Here is a 22,746-nt window from a genome sequence, read left to right on the forward strand (position 1 = left end):
TAAACACGCCAAATTTGAAGCGCAGAAATAGGTGGCAAAGGTAACATGATCTCAAAAGCCACTCACAGAAACATATCTGAAGTTTTGTGATCAATTCTGTTCTAAGATATTCACTGCAATGTGTAGATAAGCAAATAAGCAGCCAACCTGATGCAGAGCACCGACAATTTTTCGTGCTTCTTGGTAGACTGTCTCAGCGCTCCAGTGGCCGTTGATGTTTTTGAGGGCTCTGGCCAGGCGGTTGTGCTCTCTCAGCCACAGCGTGTGCATGGCTGCCAGAGACGTGACCTCACTGGATCGGCTGTCCCCGGCCATAAAGCATTCAATCCTCTCACCTTCACTTGAATTCGAGTCTTGTGCACAAGGTGATGGGATCCGGTCTGTAAAAGGCAGGTATTCACGATGGTTATCATAGTATTTAACGTTTACTCTAAGAAGGCCTTCTTTGCTTGTTAAATTCCTCAGTTTGTTTTCAGTGGCAGGGGTACTGCCATAGACAGTAGAAGCATCAAGGAAAGAAGTTAAGCCATTGATCTGTTGTCTTGGATTTAGCGTTGATAGATTTCCAAAGAGAATACCATGATCACCAGTGCTGCACGCAGGAGATGAGCGGTAGAAGGGCAGGCAATCCATCCCTGCGGATAATGTGTCGTTGGTGGTCACCTGCATTAAAAAAAAAAAAGGGTATTTTCTGAGGTGAAGATAACAGCTGTGGATGTTGAATTAAGGCTTGTGTAAATATGTCCATCCTCTGCCTCAGTTTTCAGTTGTTCAGATCTCATCTACTGGAGTGATATATGCTAAATCTGTAGAACTTGTTTTCCTTCAGATTTAAGCAAAGGCATGATTCAACCCTTTTTAAGCAAAGACAAAAATAAAACCCGAAACCATTAGTCTGTCATAAGAGCAAGCTACTGATGTAACCCCTTTTGCATAGATCTACACCTAAATTAGCCTGGCTTCACAATCAAAATTCATCGTGGAGTGTATCACAGTGAAGACATGAACATCTGGTCAAATTATGTTCTACTGAACACCGAATAAAACAGCAGGTTTACATGTATACATAAAAACATAATGAAGAGTTTCAGTGTCTGCAGCAGCACGTTATAAAAGCTTTGTTTCAATACTTAATTCTAATCCAGTTTCCTAACTAAAAAAGGCATATGTAATTATTCACTCTGCTTTCTGTCAGTCCCCCACAATCCTTTTCCCACATTATATTACAGCGACAGGTGTCTTACAAGTATTGAATTCTGACTACATTTGTAAAAAAGCAAAGGCTGCACATAGCCTTTGCCAAATGAAAGACTTCCCAGTCCTTTATTGGTTTGACCCACACACAGTCAAGAGACCAAAGTCAAATGGTGATCCAGCATTTGTGTGCTAGTCAGAAAGGATATAGTCTGAACCAACCTGTTGCTTAGTCAGCTATTCCAAATATATGTAAAGGGCATGAGAGAGACGTGGGAATTATCCAATGAGACCTTGGGGTATAGGTAAGAGTACTAGGAGAGAATACAGCCCAAACCAGACAGCTAGAAGTTTTGTCACAGGAGAGCACTGAAAGTGGTATGTGACTAACTTAACAGATGTCGGGAAGGCAGCAGAGATGCTGGAGGAGGAGAGAAAGAAAGAGGGAGAAAGGTTTTATTTGCACTGTAGAATATCCAAGAGGAAAGCTCAGAACATCAAGTCTATTTCAAAGAACAGAGTTCATCACTAAAACAAAAACTGCCATGTTTCAGAATTACTAAAATCTCTCCATGTTGTCTAATGCAGATTTGGCTTTACAAACTCTTTTTCTGAAAAGCACATTATTTCCAAATTCTAACAGTACTGCATTGTGCAGCAACAATGAGCCATAACAGCCTGTCAGTTCCAAGAGTTTAAAAAAGATTAACCTCAATTAAAAATGTTATAACAATCATGGAGTGTGAGTTTCAGGGAATATAAATCTAGGGTTTTCTTATCAATTGATAAACATGAAGTAGTTACAGGTAACACTTATTAAAGCTGCTGAAATATCCCAGGAAAAAAAAAATCTTCAAAAACTTGACTAAGAGAAAATAAATGTTTTGTACAGACACCTGAACTAACCCTTCTTATTTGTATTCTGTCTTTCTGCTTGATTTTCATTTTTCAAAACTCTTTGGCAGAAGACAGTGAATACTGCAGATGTTATACAAAATGATGTAATTTCTTCTTCGTTCTTTTAATAATACAGAGATCAGTCTGTGAAGATAGAATGATCATTAAATTGGGGTTAAAAGTAACAAGGCAACTTTGGAATGGAATTCCAGAGCCTCATATAACAACACTGTTACCTCATTTATTATACCAAGTAAAATTTTCTTACTACTGAGAACTCATGTCAGTAGGGATTGATACCAATAAAGCATTTAAGTTAAGAAAAGGTTTCATTTATTTTACCAGTTTTGTTTGGTAAAAAAATTCTACCAATATTTCTTCACTACCTAAGTTTTAGCAAATCAAAGTAGGTTATTTTTGAAGGAAATATGTAATTTCTTTTTCCTTTTTCTTTCTTTCACCGATTGCTGAAATCAGTAATTTCTGTGCTTGGGTTTGCTATTTAGTATTTGTCTCTATTAGTAAGTCTCTTGCTATTAGTGTGGCTTCTTTTTTCCCCTCAGCTGGTAATGAAAGCAAGAAGCTCATCTCGTACTACAAATACCTGAACTTGGCAGCCACAGAATTGTATGTGTTTGACTGCCTCCTGCATCTAGTTATCAGGAAAGCCTGGAAGAATTCAGGTATCAGTGGGAAAAAAATGTATGAGCCACCTTTAAATTGTTAACAGTGAGGCTCACAACAAAACATATCAACAGTCAATGAAGTTCATACTGAATAATCTTTAGTTAACTGTCTCTGCAATTTCAATTCAAACTGTTCTGTGCCCCAGTGGAGAAAAACAGCAGTAATGAACATTAAGGGGCTGGCAGAACTGCATAATGCAGTCCTTTCCCTTTTCATAGGGTAAGTAGTGTGTAGCCAGCAGCTGAATGTGCAAATGAGAGGTTCCTTACGTTCTTATTCAAATGACATAAAAAATAATCTGAGAGAAAAAAAAAAAAGACCCTTTTCTGCTGAAATGGGTACAGAATCACATTTTTCTCCAAAACTAATGAAGAATATCCATATCTTTTTTTCTCTGCCTTGCATAATTCTAGAGGGAAAAAAACTCACAACAAAACCCTCTCTGGCCACAATAGTTTTCCTAATATAGCTGCATGTTGATTTAAACTGTTATTAAATATGCATGGTCAAACCTGTTTATGGTGAAATTCTTTTATGTGTAGGAAAATGAAAGGCACTAATTGTTTCAGTGTACTACAATGACTAAACTGTTATTTTGATTAAAGAAAAGTCTTTCTTATTGTGAAGTTTTTCTGTGGGAAATGACCTTGTAAAAGGATTTTTGCTGTAGACTTAAAAGAAAACCTAGCTTAGGGTCTATGAAAGTTTGCCAATACGGAAAACATGAATGTTTATTTGTGGACACTCGGAGAAGAGTCAATGAATCCATCTGACAGTGAGCTGTTACCTTTGAAACACGGAAGAAAAAGGCAGGAGCTCACTTTGCTGGTTGCTGAGTGCGCACAGATCGATCCATTTGTAGCTGAGACGGTAACCTGTCATGTTACATGTCACCTTTTGCAAATCACCTCACTTTTCTGTGGCTCTGGTTCTTTTCCACCTTTTTGTATCTGAACTAACTGACTGAAAGCTTTTCAGGATTGTATCTTACTATGTATATGCGGTGTGTCTAACATTGTCAGCAATGTAATTAATACTGAATGAAGTCAGTAGCTCTCCTATGAAAGTCTTTCTAATGCCTCATTATGTCTCAGCCCTAACCTGAAATAATCATCTGAGGAATGACAGGTTATCTCCACAACCTGTTCCATGTGTCAGGCTGCTGCAAAAGAAGTATAAACTAAAGCTAGTGATTTTTTCATTATTTTTTTCCACATTATGGGTTTCTAAAAAGATACAGAAAAAGAATATTCAGGCTCTACCAGAAGCTACAGGCTCAATGTGAGAATCACTGGCTCAAATTCTATAGCCTTTATTATGAAAATGTCCAGAATAGAAAATCATAATGGATCCTGCTAACCTATGAATCATTTACCTACACTTGTTATTAATATTAATGCACCACCGCAGCTTTCAATCCGTCATTGAATTGCACTGACTCAGAACATTTTCCAGACAGCTTCCCTAACTGGCACATTCAGGAGCTTCCTCTCCCCGGTGAAGCCCCCAGAGAGGGCATGCAGCTGTAAGCACGGTTGTCCTTTGCTGTGGGTGGATTCTCCCTCGGGTGCTGCTGTTCTAGGAACACAGCAAGAGTGCGAACGGCAGCCTCTATGTTTACATTGTTGGATAATATGCTATTGATTTCGCTGTCTTTGGAAACCAGCCACAGTTTCTTCATATACAAAATGAACGTATAAAACTAACTGTGGCAGTTATCCAAATATTTAATAGGTGGAGATTAGTCTTAATTAAGATTTCACAAAGAAGATCAGTTCTAGGGGGTAATAGCATTTTGTTTCAGTGTTCAAAAAATAGTTCCTCTGGTCACACTAATAACTACAACCCCACTTCTTTTTTTAAAAAATACAGTGTCTATTCTTTGCCTTTGACAAAAACAATCACAAAATACTAGACATATAATAAAAGCAAAAGAGCAATCATATTCATATCTGTCCCTCTAAGCTGTGAATAACAGAATAATAACAAAATGGAGCTGAAAAATTCATGGGACTGTGATCATGTAATGAATCCACAAGTTGGGAAACTTATCTAATACTTACAGGGTTGTGCCTAAATTTCTTTATATGTTGCCTTGCCATGGCCGTTCTGAGTATCAGGCACTAATTCCCAAAGGTAGCCATGGGCTTGACCCCATTTCCCTGCTGGGCTACACTGCTGAGCAGGAGCTGCTCCTAGGCTACATTCAGTGCTAGATTTAGTACATGTACATGTAACTTGCCTTCAAAAGCATCCTTGAAACATGCTCTGTGATGAATCTCTTCATAGCTCCAAGATAGAAATCTGAAATATGTCCCTTGTTTAGAGCACTGACAGATGCACTTGTGGATCTATGCCATGGTAATGTGTGCAGCTTCTTTCTCTCTGCACTGTAATGCCACTACCACATGAATAATGTTAGCCTTGCAGTCCTTTTTCGAAGATCCCTTAAATTGTCTCTTTTTAAGCAGATGGGATTTCTAGGATTGAACTAGTCAGGGTTCAGAGGTTAGACTTCTATGGTCCCTGTGATCCACGTTTGATTCAAGTTATGGGCAACAGTATGAGTCTCTTCTCAATTTAAAAATCTATCTAGTAATAAAAAAATGTGGGGGTTTTGCACTTAAAGATCAATACTAATTATGCTCTTTCAAAGACTATATCATAAACACAAAACATAAGCTTTCCAAGACTTTTGCAGTTTTATATCTACAGCAAAGTGACTTTTTTAAAATGGGAGTCCATACGTAGCCACGTTGTGTCATGGTGAAGACATACTCCACCTCCTTCATCACATCATGTAAAGCACTGCTCGTCAGGGACTGGACTTCTGCCCTAGCCTCTCCTGATAAGACTTTGGGAATGGGAACATTTCTAAGGCTATTACTTAACAGCATAAACAGAATAAATAATTTCTTGCCCCAGATGGAAATTTGAGACATAGTAAACTAGAGATTTTTGTCAGAACTATGGAAGACTCGTAATTAGGGCTGTTGTGGCTAAACCAGGTTAGCCAGTCACTCAGTGTCCTGAAAATGTGATTCTTTAAGAAGTCTGTGCTCTTTCTGAATGCTCTCAAGCTACGCTTGCAAACTTTCTCCTGGGTGAGAGAGACTAGATTTACCTGCCTGTGGTAAAATTGCAGGCAGTCGTTCATTTCACTTGGCCTTCCCTGTGTTTTAGATTCTCTCACCAAATGGAAGATGGGCCATCTTTCAACACAGGAGCTGATTCGGTTCCCGCTACAGTTAGCTGAATATTTCCCTTCATGTTTAATGGAAGTCGAATGAGGCACTTAAGGCAAAAGGAGACTGTGGCATAGTTATCAATTACATTTTGTTGAGGGGAAAGCATTTTCTATGGAACTTATTCCCTACATTGGCTTCAGTGCGTAGAGAAGCTGGTCGGTAATCAAGCTCCAACCCTAAGGAAAGTAATTTAAGTTGCTTTGGACTGAGATGGGGGCTTTAGTCCAAGGGCTGTAATGGGCATGGGGCTCTCCTGTAGCATGAGAAAGAGATGTGCTTTGAGAAACAAAAAAGTGGTTTGACTTTGCTACTTAATTTTTTTGAGTGAAAGAATAACTATACTTTTAAATTAATCAGACAAGAATACAGCATCCTATATTTATACCAATTTATGTTTCTTCTAACCCTCTAACAAGCTTTGAATTCATGTTTTCCATCTACTCAAAGCAAAGAGGTGATGTATGTAAGTTTCAGCAACTCCCTGATGATCATTTTATACATATGTTGAAAAGATAGCTCTCTTCAAAAGTTTGCATTAGCTGCCGGAAATATCTTTGCCTTCACTGAGTAAAGTTAAGATCCTTTCACTTTATCTGGCTGGCAATTTAAAAACAGAATTATTTATGACTGCTTCCCTATTTTCCCCAGTGGAACTCAAAACCTTGAAACATGAGAACAATAACATTAGGGGGACTAGTAAGATTTCTCTGCAACATAAACCTGAGAGGCAGAAAAATTTGATATTTATACTAAGTACCTTAGCTATAGTTTGTTACCTCTACAAAACAATTTAAATATCTACCTGTTTCATTTAATAGTTACATTGGGTTTCATTTTTTCTATCACTGTCTGCTCTAGTATTTCTGGATGATCTATCAATTTGCTTTATAATTATTTCTGCGTGTATGTATCACTTATGTGTTTTACTTTACATTTACGTGTTTAGAGCCTGGAATTTCTCTTGAAGGAATTAAGAATCTTACCTTTATTGGAAAACATGGATTTTGTTTTTCACATGTCATCTGGCACTCCATTCCATTTAAGAAGGTGGTTCTACTTGTGCTCTGGGGTGTGAATGCAATGTCATGGTCTATGTACTGTCCCCATACCATAATAATATCAGAATACAGGTTGTCTTCAGTAACAGCCTCATTAGACACGTGAATAATTTTTCTTGTCACTTCACGAACCTGGGAAGAGAACTAATTTACCTTGAGTGCCAAGTAGTATTTACTTCTCACAAAATGATAAAACACTAAAAAGTAGGGGGAACAGTGATAAAAGCTACCTCCCCCCCCCCCCCCCCTTAGAATACTTTATGTTGTAGAGCACTTTTAATGGTTTGACTAAAAACAAAACCAAAAAAGCCCCAATGACAACAAAAAACCCAACCTCTGACAGACTCTTATTTCTGTTCAGGAGCTGAGATACTGTTGCCACAAGCAGATTAAAAGATGTTTTTAGCTGAGTTTTTCTATATATTTGCCAAATGAGCAGTGTACCTTTGATCTGTTCCTTTCCAGAGAACTTTGAAAACCACACGTTTCTTTTAAACTGTCTAAAAGTTTTCTTTCTATTTATTCTGTTTTCTGCTCCTTTAACAAATGGATTCTGTTTGCTGGGCAACCTCAAATCACTGTGAATACACAGAGGCTCTGGGCTACTGCATACATAAATGGAGCAGCTTATGCAGCCCAGGAGACAAGCTAGGTTGCAAATAAATGGTAGCTGAAAGCTCTGCTTCATTTTCCCAGGCAAGGAGAAGCCAAAACATATTTCTGAGGCACTTCAGTGAAAGCTGCATAGAGATCCAGATGTTCTGAGGGGGAACACATCGAGACATCTATGCTACATGTCCAGCTTATGCTAGTAACCAAGCAAAACCATCAGAGCAGAATCAGCAGTCAGATTGTGATGATTAGGGTATCGTTGTTATTCACAGATTCCTCCCTCATGCCGCAAAATATTCCCTCGCATACAGCAGCTGCCTTAGAAGTCAAGCAATTGAAAGGGCAGCACATAAAATAGAGTCACAGAGTCTGTAATAAATATAAGGGCTATATAATGAATGTATAAGGCAGGTGCAGTTAAATAGAATTGGCAAGGACAAGAGCCAACATGGGACTTGTTAGGAACATCAGCCTTTATATTGAAATAGTCAAGAGCAGAGATACATAGAGCTCACCAGGAATACAAGTATTGATATCAGTATTTTAATAGCTGTGGTGGCCACAAAACACAAACTTTTTTTCTTGCAGTTAGTAAGATTTTCTTATCACTATTAACTTGCACAGCTACGCTGTGTTCTAATACTGCTTTATAGTAATCCTCACACTTATCTCTCACCTTCACATTATTTGCATGTTGCTTTTAAATTATATAGTTCAATAGCTAAAAGTACAAAAAAAGACAATTATGTAAATACGGAAAAACATCTATGGCACTAGTTTTAGCCTATCTTACTTCAAAATAAAGAAAAGAACCTTGCTGATGGTCACATATGATCAGATTTGGTGCAGTCATGTAGTTTTGTTTTAGTGTGTTTTACATCACAAGCATGTACCCTAATAGAATCTAGAAAAAGGCAGTTTGTACCATCTACTGGAAATTTACCTGTGTAAATGTCAGGTTTTCATCTTTAAGCGCTAAATTGTGCGGCTTAAAGGCAATGTTATTTAATTAATAACATGAGTTGCAGGTGACATTAACACTAAATTCTCTTGCTCATCCTTATCAAACATATGGTGGTTAAAATAACAAGACGTTGAGTCCATTAAAAGTCAGGTTTCAAAGCAATGATGACAAACCAGAAACAGTAAATCCAGCCCAAATCATTGTACGCTGCACTGGGGATTTTTTCACCCAGTCCTCTATGCAAATATTTTTTGTTCAAACTTCCCTCTATAGCAGCTCTGCTATTTTTTAAGTATATGAGCTGCTAAAATCCATAAATATTGCAATGCCTTCTTATCTCAGTAACTTGGGCTAGTTAAAAAATGAAGTTATGATTTGACAGTAAAACTCGTTCAGTTAAGGTACACTAACCTGGGAGAAATGGTATACATGCACACATACATATGCATGCTAGCATGTCTATGTGCTTTGTACTTATTTACTTCACACTCAATCCTGTTTTCCCCCTCCTCCTTCCCTGAATGAAGGCACCATTATTGAAACAAAGAATCATAAAATCACTGGAAAGTCTAGGCTGGAAGGAAACTCTGGAGACCACACGCTGCAGCTTTCTATTGAAAGCAGGGATCAGGTTATTCAGAGCCCCATCAAGCCAGGTCGTGGCTATTTCCCATGAGGGATATTCCAGCAGTTGTCTAGGCAGCTTATTCCAACATTTAATTGCTCTCGCAACAATTTTTTTTTTCTCGTATCAAGACAAAGTTTCCCCTGGAGCAAGTTGTGACCATTGCCTCTTGCCATGTCAGCGTGCATCCTTGTGAAGACCTCCTTCTTCTCTGCAACAGCCTTCCCAGCACGGGAGGGCTGTGACTAGGTCCGCCCTGCACCGCCTTTTCTCTAGGCTGAGCAATCATCACCCCGCGTCTGCTGCTTTCCCTATGTCCGGGGCGAGCCAGGCCAGGCCGGCGGCTGGCTCATACCCTGCCCGCTCTCCCCCACGGTCCTTTTCGGCAGAGCTGCCCCCCAAGGCGGTCGGTGCCCCCCTGCACTGCTCCATGGGCTTACCCCTGCCCAGGCGCAGGGGACCTCTCACTGCTTGTCTGACCGCATTTATGCTGTAGCAAAGCTAGTGGCTCCTTAACCGAGCTCGACACATTCTTGTACTATTTGATTTACTGATGGAAACGGAGGTCTGTGGTGGCAGGTGTGGTTCTAGCCCAGTGTGTTTCAAGTGATCTTGGGGTGCACTTTCTAACCAGGGGTAGCTGGACTCCGTTATAGCGGATGCTGGGATCCCATCCTCGAGGTTGGCTGAGTCCGTCCTCATAGGCTGGTGGAAGCCACCTCGCCAAGGCCGTGTTGGATGCTCCCCATCTAGGATGTTCCCTGGGAAAAGGAAAAAACCAAAACCCCCAAAAACAACAGCAGCGAAACCAAAAAAATCTTGTGCCTCTGAATATATTCTGAATATAAAATATTTATATATTTTATAATGTATTTATAATATATTTCTATTCCGAATATAAAGTAATCTGAATATAAAATAATATAAAATAATCATCAGCCACAGAGCAATATTCCATTGCAATAAGGTGATCATGTAACGATCTTTGAAAAGCATCAGATGCTGGTCTTCATGTATGCCAACATCAGGTTGACTCGAAAGGAAAATAAAGAAAAATTAAATTGCTAATGAAATATTACTATCTTACTTATGTTTATAACATAAGTTGGTAACTTTCTGACATCTTTGAAATACTTACCCCACTGGTGATTTCCTGATAGTGACCTCATTCCCCATGAAGTCACATATACGCTTAAGTGCCTTTGCTGGTATTTTTTAAAAGATGTTTGTTTAGAGCAATAGCTAGGAAATCACGATTTAGGAAAAAATAAAGGAGCCCTAGAATAAAGGTGAAGAAAGCTTAAAAGAAAAAGGGAGACTAGTCATACAGAAGTAATAACTTAGCAAGACCCAAGGAGAAAGGACTGAGGAAAGGGGAACAGTGGCTGAAGTTGCTGAATTCAGTGGCAATGCTCCCTCTGGTTGCATCAATACTAATTACTTGGGTGGAGCTTTGGGAAGGCCTATGCACAGGCCCAAGCACTGGTATGCATTTAACTATGCTTTTAAGTTGCTAACACTAACTGCAGTGTAGGTTTGGCTCATGTCAATTAGCATTTCTCTGAATGATGCCCGCTGGGCACACCTTGGGATTAGTGCATGTCAGTTTGCCATCCTGCAGCCAGCCTGCTTAGAAGAGGGAAGGGGACTAAAAAAGTTCGGACAAAAGTCTAAGAGTAAAAGCAAGAGTCAGGTCATATATGATTTGAAGGCCAGGAAATGATTCCTGCTGATTTTTATTTATTAGTATAGTCAGTGAGCCTTGGGCTTGACCCAATTAATTGTCCTTCTATCGTAAACATTTCTAATGCATTTTTCCTAAGAGAATATGTTAGGGGTTTTTTTGTTTAGTTGTTTTTTTTAACATGGCCTGTTCAATATATTTCATAATTGTTAAATATATATAAGCATTAAAAAGAAGAAATAAAAATTTTGCAATATGTACCCAGTTGACCAAAATTGTAAATTAAGCCACAAAGAACCAGACATATCCCCAGACAGTAGAACTACACAGTGTTAAAACATACATTTGTATGTCTATTGGGACGCTAAAGAGGGAACAATTATTTTATTAATACTTCATTGATCTCCGGCACACTGAAGTGGCTCAATTTGCCAAGCTATATGGTACAGTAATACACTTAATTATCCACAATAATTCACACTTGAAGGTTGAAGTATGCTTTAATAAAGCATTCAAATTAGTTACAGTTGATTTGCCTTTATTGAAATTGCATATAATACTGCACATAGTGTAGTGCTATTTCACTCAATTAAAAATAATGAAATGTTAATTTAACTGCTTAACCAGTGATTTTTCTCCTGATTGCTTTTATATTTTAGCAGATCACTGGAATGCTACTTTAGTAAAACCCTTCTCACATGCCTTTTTATTATTACATTAAACATGTTAATGTCTTGGAATCTTGCTTGAGTTAAAAAGGTTTTTATCCAGGGCAGCTGAAATAATGAGATTTTGGTACCATACTGCTTTATAGAGTAGTCAAATTTGATTACTATACATTCTGTTTATGGGAAGTGGGACTCTTAATTCACTTGTGAAATACTGGAATTGCTCAGTTTGGATTTTGGTTTGGCTCCCTTAGAAGGAACCTGGAGTTTTAAGATGCAGTTCACTATGCAGATTTATGTCTTTTGAATGTTATTTTAATGTCCTGCCTAGTTTCAGGTAGAAAGAATGAATGCCATATGGCAATTTAATAATTGGATTTTGTCATGTTTTACATCACTCTGAGCTACCATGGACATAACTTCTGGCAAACACGGAAAACTTCTGAAAAATAAGCCTGCCACTAAACTGAACACTTAGCTTGTATTGAAGTGAAGCAGCTATGCTAAAGGAAACATCTCAATTCCTTCTTACAGTCAATGGATTTAGTGGGGACTGCTCGTTCTTTCCCCTAGGTGAGCCATATTCATACCCCTAACTCTGACATTATTAGAGCTTCAGACTAAGCATTAGGTCCTTACCTGATGAAATGGTTAATAACCCAGCAATGAAATAGAAATGCTACAGATAAAATTCCTCCTAGCTGCCCAAATATTAGGCATACAAAATGTAATCTAGTCATCTAAGCACCTGTCCATCAAGCCAGAGACACAGACAACCCGTGGCTGCCACCCTGTCATCCCAACCTATCTCTCACTATTAGGAACAGCCAAAGCTGCAGCCTTGCAGTAGACATAACTACCTTGGAAAGCTAAGATTAGGTGAGGTTAATTGCACTGTGAGATTCCATTCCTTTAGTACGTGTAGTTCCTTCACCTTTGAATCCCTCTATTGCACTAGACACTAAAAACTACACAGATCAATGCTAGTTAGTTGGGATAAAAAAAGGGGGGGAGCTATTTTGATGTGCCTTGTCTCCCTTATTCTTCATTTAAAAATAATGTTATAAATTTATCTTGCTTATTATCCACACATATGCCTTCAGGCAGAAAGAAAAGTAAAATCTGTTCATATCTGTTACTAGTAAATCTGGATAATGACACTGCTGGGAATGTCTGATGTCATGTTGATACTCTCCATAGAAGGACATGCTTATGCTATTCTGTTATGCCTTTGTTCTAGGAAGTTCACACTAAAACAAGGTAATCTCAGTGCTGTGGAATAAATCCTTTGTAATCTATCTGATTTGTCCCAAATACATGAACTGATTGAGTAAAACATTTGAAAAGAAATTCCATGCTCACTTTTAAGTATATTTAAATAGATATTTCTTATAGGTAAACAATTAATTCCACTGTGAATTTTGTTTTTAAATTTCACCTATGAAATGCAGCATTTGCTGATCTACAGCACAGCTGCACATTCCTACTGGGTGACTAAAATTACAAATACAGCATAGGTCCTGATATATTTTCTGCCTGAAAGTGGCAGCTGTAAAGCAAGGAAAAGTATAGACCAGTACTTCATTTAATGTTTGAAGTCTCTGAAGCTGGCTTACATCGTAGAATATGTTGTTTACAATATAGTATAATGGGCTTTTTAAGCTGATGTATTTCATTAAAGCTTGAGGTATTTCAAGGGGCTCACAAAGTTTTAGACTAAGTTATCTGACCCACTGGTTTCAAAGTCTTTGTTTTTGGGTTTTTGCTGCCTTGCATCTTTTACAGATGTTTAGAGCGAAGAGTCTAAAACACCACCAAATATGAGTGATGGGTTTAAACACTGGTTTGGTGCAAGCATAAAACTATACAAAGTAGAACACAGTGACTACAGACTAACCAGACTCAATGGATCATATTTACCCCACCCAGCTTTGGAAACCAGCCTGAAATGCCTATACGCATCCTAGTATTACCAGAGTCACTGAAGAGAAAAAGATGTTTTACCTTACCCACGGGAGAGTGTGTTTCTCTCTGTCTCTGGAGAGAAAGACTACAGCAGCCATGCCTGCAAATTAAGAGCTTCAGCCATGTTCAGCTGCATGAATCTTGGCCAACGTGTTCTAGCCCTGATGGAGTTGTCAGTGCAAACATTATACTAGCTGCTAGTTCAGATTCCAAGCAACTCTGCAAGTGCCTGGGGGAAATTATGGATATCCACATAGTTAGATTTGTAACATCGATGCATATCAGGTTGTGTCCTTTCAACGAAAAGCCTATCAGGCATGTTCCTTGCAAATGACTTGTGATGTAGCAAAACAGATTCATCTCATAAAAACAGACTGATTGAATAATAAATCTGAAGAATTTTACAGCTGTTCATTCACCATGCTGCAGAGTGCCTTAACCCGTGCAACGCTAATAGCCTAACTTTTACAGCTCAGTAGCCCTTCACTTGTAACATTACAGTCTGCCTTTACACCTACGTATCCAAAGGCTGCTGCGTATAAATACTGTTTACACTTGTACTCAGAAGGGCTTTCATTCTCAGTTTTAGACCCGCATTGCATTGGAGGATTCTGAAAATAGTTTCATCTGTTATGTTGGGTTTTGCAGGAAACAATTGCCACATATATTAGGTAACAAGTAGATAACAGTAGTAAATAATAGTCATTCAGATAGCCACTAATATTTATATAAATAGATATATAAAAATAAATATATCATCCAGAATTTTTAGATGCATGCTTGCTAAATGTCAAGGTTGTGGGAAAATACAAAAATGACAATCTACTTGATTTTCTTATTGCTCCTTGTGAAGTAATTATATTTTCCTGCTCAATATAATTTTATCCAATTCAAACAAAAATGAATGCTGGGTTAGAATTCAGTCTGTTTAATTTATATAGAAAAAGACATCTACTGAATCAGTCCACCCTAAATTTAAAGTTCCTTACATAATCTTGGAAGCCTTCATAGGGAGAGCCTGTCTGCAGAAATTAGTGTACCAAAGTTTAGATGAAGGGGTTCTTCCCCTGGGAGCTTTCAGAGACACCTCAACATTGATGCCAAAGTTAGCTGATTGAAGTCACCTCCCCCAGTTTTTCTGGGAAAAAGTAAACATAGCTTGCTGAGTTTAAAGAATAAGAAAGAAGGCTTTTTCAGGGCACAATTCCTATCATACATACCTGTTATTGCAGGCACCAGTGATGAGTCGATATTTATTAGCTAAGCAATTGTTTGGACATTTTGGTGGCAACATGTAAGGCAGACATCCAGAAATATTAGCAATCATAGCGAGCAGATCAGCTGATAAAATATCTGAAAGGAAGAACCCAAACAAGCAATTTGCTCTATTGCTATATAGCTGCCACAGGAGAAAAGGCATTATTGTCAGCTACAGCTACAGCAACCCCTCTCTTCTTCCTAGGAAAGAGCACTTAGTGAGACGTGATTCAGGAAGCAGTCTCGGGGGTGAAAGGGAAGAGCTGGTTTTATTATCTGATGTATAGAGAATGAGAAGTAGTCCACCCATAGCTGAGAAGTGAGGTTGACCCGCTCCTTTTTCTCCTTCTTTGACCTGCTCTCTGCTTCCTTCTTTCCCTGCATTGTAGTCACATTGCTTGGCTGGTCCCTGTGCTTACAACAAAGGTGTAAAAAATGCCATTCAAGAACAGAAATGTATACCAAGGGGGAAAAATGTGGGACTGGAAAGATGCAGAAATTTAAAGAGACTACAGCTGACTATATAATTAAGTGTGGAGTGGAAGAGGCTTAGAATTAACAGCTGGAATTTGGAAGCTAGGTAAAATCAGGGACCTGTATACCAGTAGACAGCATGTTATTAATATCTTTGAATTATCATCCCAGATGGGTGTCCCAGTGAGCATTCTGCTGACGAGGGACAAAGTCATGTTGTTGTGTAAGCTCCAGAGAGCTGGCACCCTCTGTCACCCACACATGTATGTAAACACATGTAGGGTTGGTTGGAGGTAGAAGTACACGTGAAAGAGGAGCAATATCCTTCCTGAACTCAGAGAACTCTCGCCATTCAAACTGACTGTAACCATCACATGCTGAAAGAAAATGCTAGAGGCAGCATCTAACTCTTGCCCTTGTCTCCCAACTGGCTACTGCAGGTCACCCAGTTCCACCACCTATCTGTTCTGCCCATCCAATTCTGAACTAAGCTACTTTAATCCATTAATCAAGCCAAAAAAAGTAAGCCAGAAAAACACACACAAAAAGGTTCAACAGCCAAGCTGAAAAACTGTTCCGCTGAGCAGCTAGAACCTGTGCAAGGCAGGGGTGAGAACAGAGAGAGAACGGGCTGTTAGAGTGGCTACGTAACCTTGTCGTTATGTGCTAGCTACTCATGCCAAATTTGTGGATACAGCTGTATTTCCATGTTAGTTCAGGTTCAAAGTTATACTGAGTGCCCAGTTCCCCAGTTATCTGTGCTGCCTAGGTATTGATTCACATGTTTTCTTTAAAGTCAATTTAGTTCTTTAATTCACATAAAACTACTCTTTGGCATGGTACATGGACTGTATAGCCTCTATTCATCTTCCATTAAAGTTGTTTCAGTTTTGAAAATTAACAAGTTTTGTACACTTGTTCTATGGTTTAGAAATTCAATTTCTTTTGAAACTGCACCAGCAGAAAATAATTATCTCTGTGTTTGAGTGTCTGTGTATATATAAATATATGCATGCACACACATATAGATATAATTTTTAGTTCTACAAATGTCCCACTAGTTTAGTAATCCAGGTGTTTCCAAAAAAAAAAAAAAAAGTAAAATAACTGTGGATCTTTGTTTGTCTACAGCACTCTAATGCTTCCATATCTTGAAAAAGAATGTCATGTTAAAAAGAAATACATGTTATTATATTAAGAGAATACAAATTACAGTTCTCCAGTTCATGCTGCTTTAAGTGACAGAATTAAATTATGGGAAAAAAGTCAATGTCTCTGAGTTTTTGAGCCTTCCAGACACCAGACAGACATCTTGAAATTAATCTCTAATTAACAGCAACAAGAATTTTACTTCACTTAGACAACTAAACTTCACTGAACTTTCTGGACTCTCCTTCTTTTTCCATCTAACATAAGAAAACACTTAAAATAGAAATAAAGTGGAAATAAATGTGTAACAGCATGCATTATAAAATTAGTTTTGGAAATAAGAAAGTATTTTCTTAAAAGAGGGTTATCAATAAGGCCATAAATGTCCAGAGGAAGTGTATTTGAAAATGCCAGTGCCATAGAGTGATAGAAATTGTATTATTTTATCTGTAGACTCTAGGCCCCAGGAGCACTAAACCCAAAGTGTTGGGGAAGATAGATATTTCACTGTAAAAAAGAAGCTTGCAACACTGCGGATATGCAAGCTGATTTATAGGCAATACAAATATACAGTCATGAGTTCACAGGATGCCAATAGCATAGTGCTGCTCTCCTCAACTACAGGAACACAGCCGACATTCCAGCAAAGAAAAATGTAAAACAGTGACTATGTGAGGTGCTTTTAAGAACAAAAGAGAGGGCATCCTGGCCCCAGGGTGTGGACAAGATATGTGCTCCTGCTGAAGGTAAAATAAAAGTGAAGCTAACCCAAGTTTAATCTAAAAGACAACATTCAAGAAATCAACAGGGGTTTTTGCCAGTGTCAATATACTATATTTACCAGTTGGATGCAATGAACGTTTGTGCTTCTGGCAAACTTTTTGTTTCAGCACTTGAATTGACATTTCCATTCGTTCAGCTGCTTGGGAAATATCTTGACTCTCTTGTTCAGGAAATTTTGAGAAAGCCAGCAGCAAGGTAGGAGTTGCTATTCCCTTTCCTTGGATATTTCTATAATTGAGATAAAACACAGGAGGTTTTTTAACACATAACCTTTTAGAATTTATTCATAGCTGTATTTGTCTATGTTGGATATGTTCCGAATTTAAGGTATATTTTTATGATTTATATTTATGATTTATTTAAGGTATATTTATATGATTGAAGGTTATGCTGGGAAAGCAGAGAGGAAGACTACTTTGTGACCTTGTTCTGCAAGGAAAATTCTGGAAAGAAAGGGGAAGTGCCCTTCCATGGGACGCACACAACAGGGTTAAGCTTTTGAGAAGCCTTTAGGATGAGATGGAAACTGTTGGGATGGACAGAGCCTACAGCACAAAGTGGCTGGGAAGACCTTGTATAGAATAGTCACAATACAGGACTCCCACTACAGACACATCTAAGTGAGTAGGCTTTGCTTTCATATAACATTTAATATCAAAGACCATCTCAATCATTGCAGGTGGATTCACAAATGCCTTAGCACCTAACAGTCAAGCAACTGGCCCACAGTCATCTAGATGCCATCTGCAGTTGATGATAGAGACACGTCTCCTCTCAGAGACTGTCCAAGCACCTGCCTTGTACTAACTAGTTATATATGGACTTTCAGCAGCTAGTTTAGTAGGGCTTCATTAGACAGTTATATGGCTATATATGTTAGTTTACAGCCTGGCCTTACCTCTAACTTTAAGGAGTTCAGGTTTGATGAGATAACTTCTGTAACATAAAGTTAAACACTTAAACATATGAAAAATCCTTTTTACTGTGAGGGTAATCAGACACTGCAACAGGCTGCCCAGAAATGTTGTGAAGTCTTCATCTCTGGAGATACTCAAAGCCCAAATGGACAGTGTGCTGAGCAACCTGGCATAGCACTGGCCTAGATGGTCTCCAGATGTCTCTCAGCTGCTCTGTGATTCACTGCAAGATTTATTTTTTACTCAGCATGGGCTGTCTTACCACTGTCTCAAGAAGCCTTGAGAAAAGTGCATCAGGGAGAACTTTTTTAGCTGGAAGTCCCAAGTCCTAAACTAAGTCCTACAGCTTAGAAAAAACCACTCCAGTCTATTCCATTTCCAGACATGGTCATAGGTTGCAGACATCCCCGAGGGCTTCTCTGCAGCACAGATTTATTTGGACATGTAGTTTTCATGAAAACATTGTGTTGTCATATTCACTTAGGTTTGTTTAAAGCATGAGACAAGTTTAAAATGGAAACTGCAGTTTTGATTTCGGCAAAACAGTTAAATTTCTGTTTGCAAAATTAGAAACATGCTTACATAAAAAGCATTAAGTAAGAAAATACAACTCCCAGGGTTTTTCTAGATGCTAAATTTGTCCTTAATTGATCCAGAAGAGCCTTAGCCTGCACATCTATTCTTTATACAGAAACTATTCCTTTCCTTTCAAGAGCAGAGCTTGAGAACTCTTGCAACTAAGAAAAAGAGCTATCTAGCTCCTCAGTACCATGTTTTTAAGGTCTTCCATAGACAATTAGGAATTTGACTGAGAATCTGGAGAATTAAAAGTCCTGAACTGTGTCCCAGTTAAAAAGAAAAGGAAGATGATATAACTAAATGCCAAGAACTCAGGTTTAATATTTAATTTCCACATGAGGATAATAAGTCATGCATCATTTAAAAAAAATTATATGAACAGGGAAACATGTTTGTACAAATGAGTTAAATAAGAACATTTGTACAAATTAGCTAGGAGCTAAGAATCAAAAATACCACCACCCCCCGCAAAAAAACCCTCAAACTAAAGAACTACCACTCTTAACAGCGAGGTATATTCCATTTTGAGATATTTTCTCCCCTATCTTTTGTCTAATCTCACAGATATTGTAAGATTATCACAGCAGTTATTAGTTTGCCACATTTCCTGTGCGTCATATCATGTCCCATCCCGCCCCCCCCCCCACTTATGCATGCTAGTCCCTCCTAGTTCTCACCCACACCCCTGAAGCTGAGCTCTAATTCTGGAAGATGATGCTGGTTTTCTGACTGTGTAAGTTACAAACTGCCTTGATATTTTGTAATGCAGAAATGGCCCCATAAAGCTAATAGAATGACCTGTGATAGTATCATTATTAGGAAGACGAGATCAGATATAAAGTGTCTTCGTACTTGTTTAACAGTATAAGTCCTAGTGCGGACTATGGTGTTAGGACAGAAGGTTCTTTACATTTGCCAGACTCTCAGTTACTGAGTCTCATTACAGATCATAATTAAAAAAAAATATATATTAACCCCACCCCCCCCCAATTAAAATAAATTCTCCAGTGTATGAGCCACGCTTTCTCTTTCGGCCTCAGACATTTTGAGGCTCTCAGATTTCTTTCTGCCTTAAATTAATATATTTATAGCATACCTTGTTTAGAGATTTCTAACCAGAATTAATGCCTTAGATATTTGTCACCATTGAGGAGGTCTCTCAAAACAGTGACATAGTGCAGAATATAAAGTGATAAAGTTGTAAAATTATAAAGAATATAATTTCTTCTTTCTTGTAATGTGTAAGTATATGGCCTGTCTGCTTTAAGACCAGAGTGGCACTGACTAACAGATCATGCTCAGTGTGTTTCTGCAACTACAACTTCTTATCTGGAACACTGAAAATTATTTTCCACTTCCCTATGCATAAAGATGATTCCATAGATGGTCCTTTCTGTAGATGGTCCTTTTGATTTGGCATAGATAGGGGCCAAGACAATAGTCCTAAACTGTGACGTTTACAATTTAGAGTCTTTAAAAACATGAAATGAACTAGTTCAAATGTAGTATACACTAAATAAAAGTAATTTCACCAGAATGAAGATGATGAGAAATATCTTTAATCTGCTGTTAAGGCTTGAATTTTTTTTAGGGTTGTCATCTATTTAATCTGTTAAGAATACTGTGCCTTCAGATAAAATATATGTTAAAATACACTAAGTAATTTCAATCATTTCTTTCTTTAATTAGGCTGAGAAAACCTCTTGTGTTTGTATTAGAATTGTACTTACCTTCAATCTGTTAGGATAAGTCCAAACAGGAGTTGAAAAATATGTCTTATCTAAAACTCACTCAAACCAAATATCTAGTGCCAAGGAGGAAGCCCAACCTGACCTACCACCATAATTCACATCTATCTTCTACATAACTAGTTCAGCAGTCCTTTTGAGTTAGTTGCCAAGTTCTAACAGAAGAAATATATGATAATTTGCAGCTGTGTGCAACACGGGCCTAGGAGACTATCACTTTGCACAGCTTGCCCATTCTGGAGTTATCTTTAGTTTCTTCTACACCTTAAAACCCAGAAAAAACAGAGACTCAGCAGAATATAAAAAAGAATGTACAGTCAGAATCGGAAGTCCTCCCAGCAGTGCTGAGATTCACTAGTTAAAGGTAGTACAAGTTTCATAATTTGTACTGGTCGTTATTATAACAAGATTTACTGGAATTAGAGTTTCCTCTTGCAAGCCAACTACTACTTTCAAAATGTATGATATAATGCACCTGGTGCTAAATTAGCAATGTATTTGCACATACCACTGTGTAAGTGTTATGGTCTCACAGATGACATATAGCTCTGAAAGCCCTATCCAAACCGCCTTGATTCCCAGTGGCATTCCTGCTGTAATACAACTAGTACATTTTAATGATGATGTCATTGTGTTCAATCTATGCTATGTTAATACTATTGTGAATATTTATATTTTAATGACAAACACAAACACCTACTCTTAAAGACTAACAAACTCCTGAGCTAATTGGAATAGCAGGCAGGTACTAGCAAACAGTCATGAGAAGCACTTGGCAAGGGGAGACAGTCATGAACAGCACAGCAAACTATGAGGACCATACTGGGACACATGTGACCTTCAAACCTGGGAAGTAATTTCTGAGAAGTGGCATTTCCCTAGAAAATCCTGACATTTTTAAAAACTAGAATAATAAAACAATTTCAGTCAATATGCTTAGTGCATTGCCAGTCAAGTGCTCCAGCAGTTAAAACACAAATGACAATTCAAGATTTTAAGTGGTGGTATTAAACAGCTAAGGTGAAGAAATGTACTTGTCCATTTTAATCACAATTCAAGGTCAAACTGAGGTCTCAGGAGAAAACCAGTTATTCTGACTCAGTTTGCAGTTTAGACACATGAATTCAGCAAACATCAGGTTGGACCATTGTACATGGAACAACTAGGAGTTTTTCCATTCTAACCTGAAAAAGGAGCTGCCTTTTCATCTCAGAACTGGCTTTTCAGTCTCAAAGACAGCACTGAGCTCATGTATATTGCACTGTAGTTTCCTTCAATTACTTATAAGCCAAAGTAAAATGAGTTTTCACAGTACGGTGACCTCCATAACTTCCAGAAGCTCAAATATGTAGTCACATGTATTCCTTTCTTGTTTTTAGTTTTTGTGCTGACCAAAGCTTTAATTCAAGTATTCAGTATTCTTAAAGTTACAAAGGAAAGAAGCCTTAGTAGCTTTAAACTGATGTGAAAATGCAGAATTATTTAATTAAGGATTCACACACGTTCACTCCTCAATATAATGATCAGATTAGATAATAGTTCAGTCCTCTGTACTTTGCAAATGGCCAAGGACTAATATCTAAAAGGCAGGTGTAGAGTGCTTTTACAATCCTATATTAAAACAGGAAGAAGTCTCTTAATGATATTTGTAATTCTCACTGCCCCACTTAATTGGGCGACAATGAATTGAATTATGTAAAAGCACACAATAGAAGTACAATTTTAACTTCTGGTAATGATAATTTGTAAATTGAAAGACCAAGTATTTTATACCATTTAACATAAGAGCAAATGATACTCTTATGAGACTCAGACTCCTAATGCAGGTGTCGGACGCTTGTGGCTCTGATTCCGCAAAACAGGAAAGCACATGCCTCAGCGGTGACACTAACGCACATCTTCCGATCCTCTGCTCAAAGCCTTTGGCTGCTTACAGGCTTAACCCCAAGCTTAACCAAAAGACATGACCAGTTCTCAGAGAGCTGTTATTAGCAATGTTCTGCCTAAGAAAGATCCAATGGTTAACAACAATGTCTCTCAGACCACAGAAATGTGCAATTCACTTCAACAGTCCCATTTAAGGCAATAGGGTTTTTCCATCTCACTTTGCACTGGAAAAAACGTAATTAAAGTTCAAAAATATGTAATGTCCATAAAATTACAATTTTTTGAGCCACATATTAATGGGATGTGGTATGTTACATAGATCAGAAAAACATTCCTGTTTATTTTTGTAT

The 22,746-nt window shown here is 38.1% G+C and overlaps 1 protein-coding gene across 1 annotated transcript in view; it reads right to left on the reverse strand.

Moving 5' to 3' along the window:
• TPO (thyroid peroxidase) overlaps window positions 1–22,746 on the reverse strand; it is a 45,098-nt gene that overhangs the window by 17,021 nt on the left and 5,331 nt on the right. The window contains exons 4-8 of the mRNA XM_030037538.1: window positions 17,324–17,493; window positions 14,823–14,955; window positions 9,917–10,046; window positions 7,010–7,216; window positions 148–663 (exon numbers count right to left, since the gene is read on the reverse strand). Of these exons, the coding sequence (XP_029893398.1) occupies window positions 148–663; window positions 7,010–7,216; window positions 9,917–10,046; window positions 14,823–14,955; window positions 17,324–17,493 (1,156 nt within the window). The remainder of the gene's footprint in view (window positions 1–147; window positions 664–7,009; window positions 7,217–9,916; window positions 10,047–14,822; window positions 14,956–17,323; window positions 17,494–22,746) is intronic.

The sequence above is a fragment of the Aquila chrysaetos genome, chromosome 15 (genome assembly GCF_900496995.4).
Source record: "Aquila chrysaetos chrysaetos chromosome 15, bAquChr1.4, whole genome shotgun sequence".
NCBI classification, from domain to species: Eukaryota; Metazoa; Chordata; class Aves; order Accipitriformes; family Accipitridae; genus Aquila; species Aquila chrysaetos.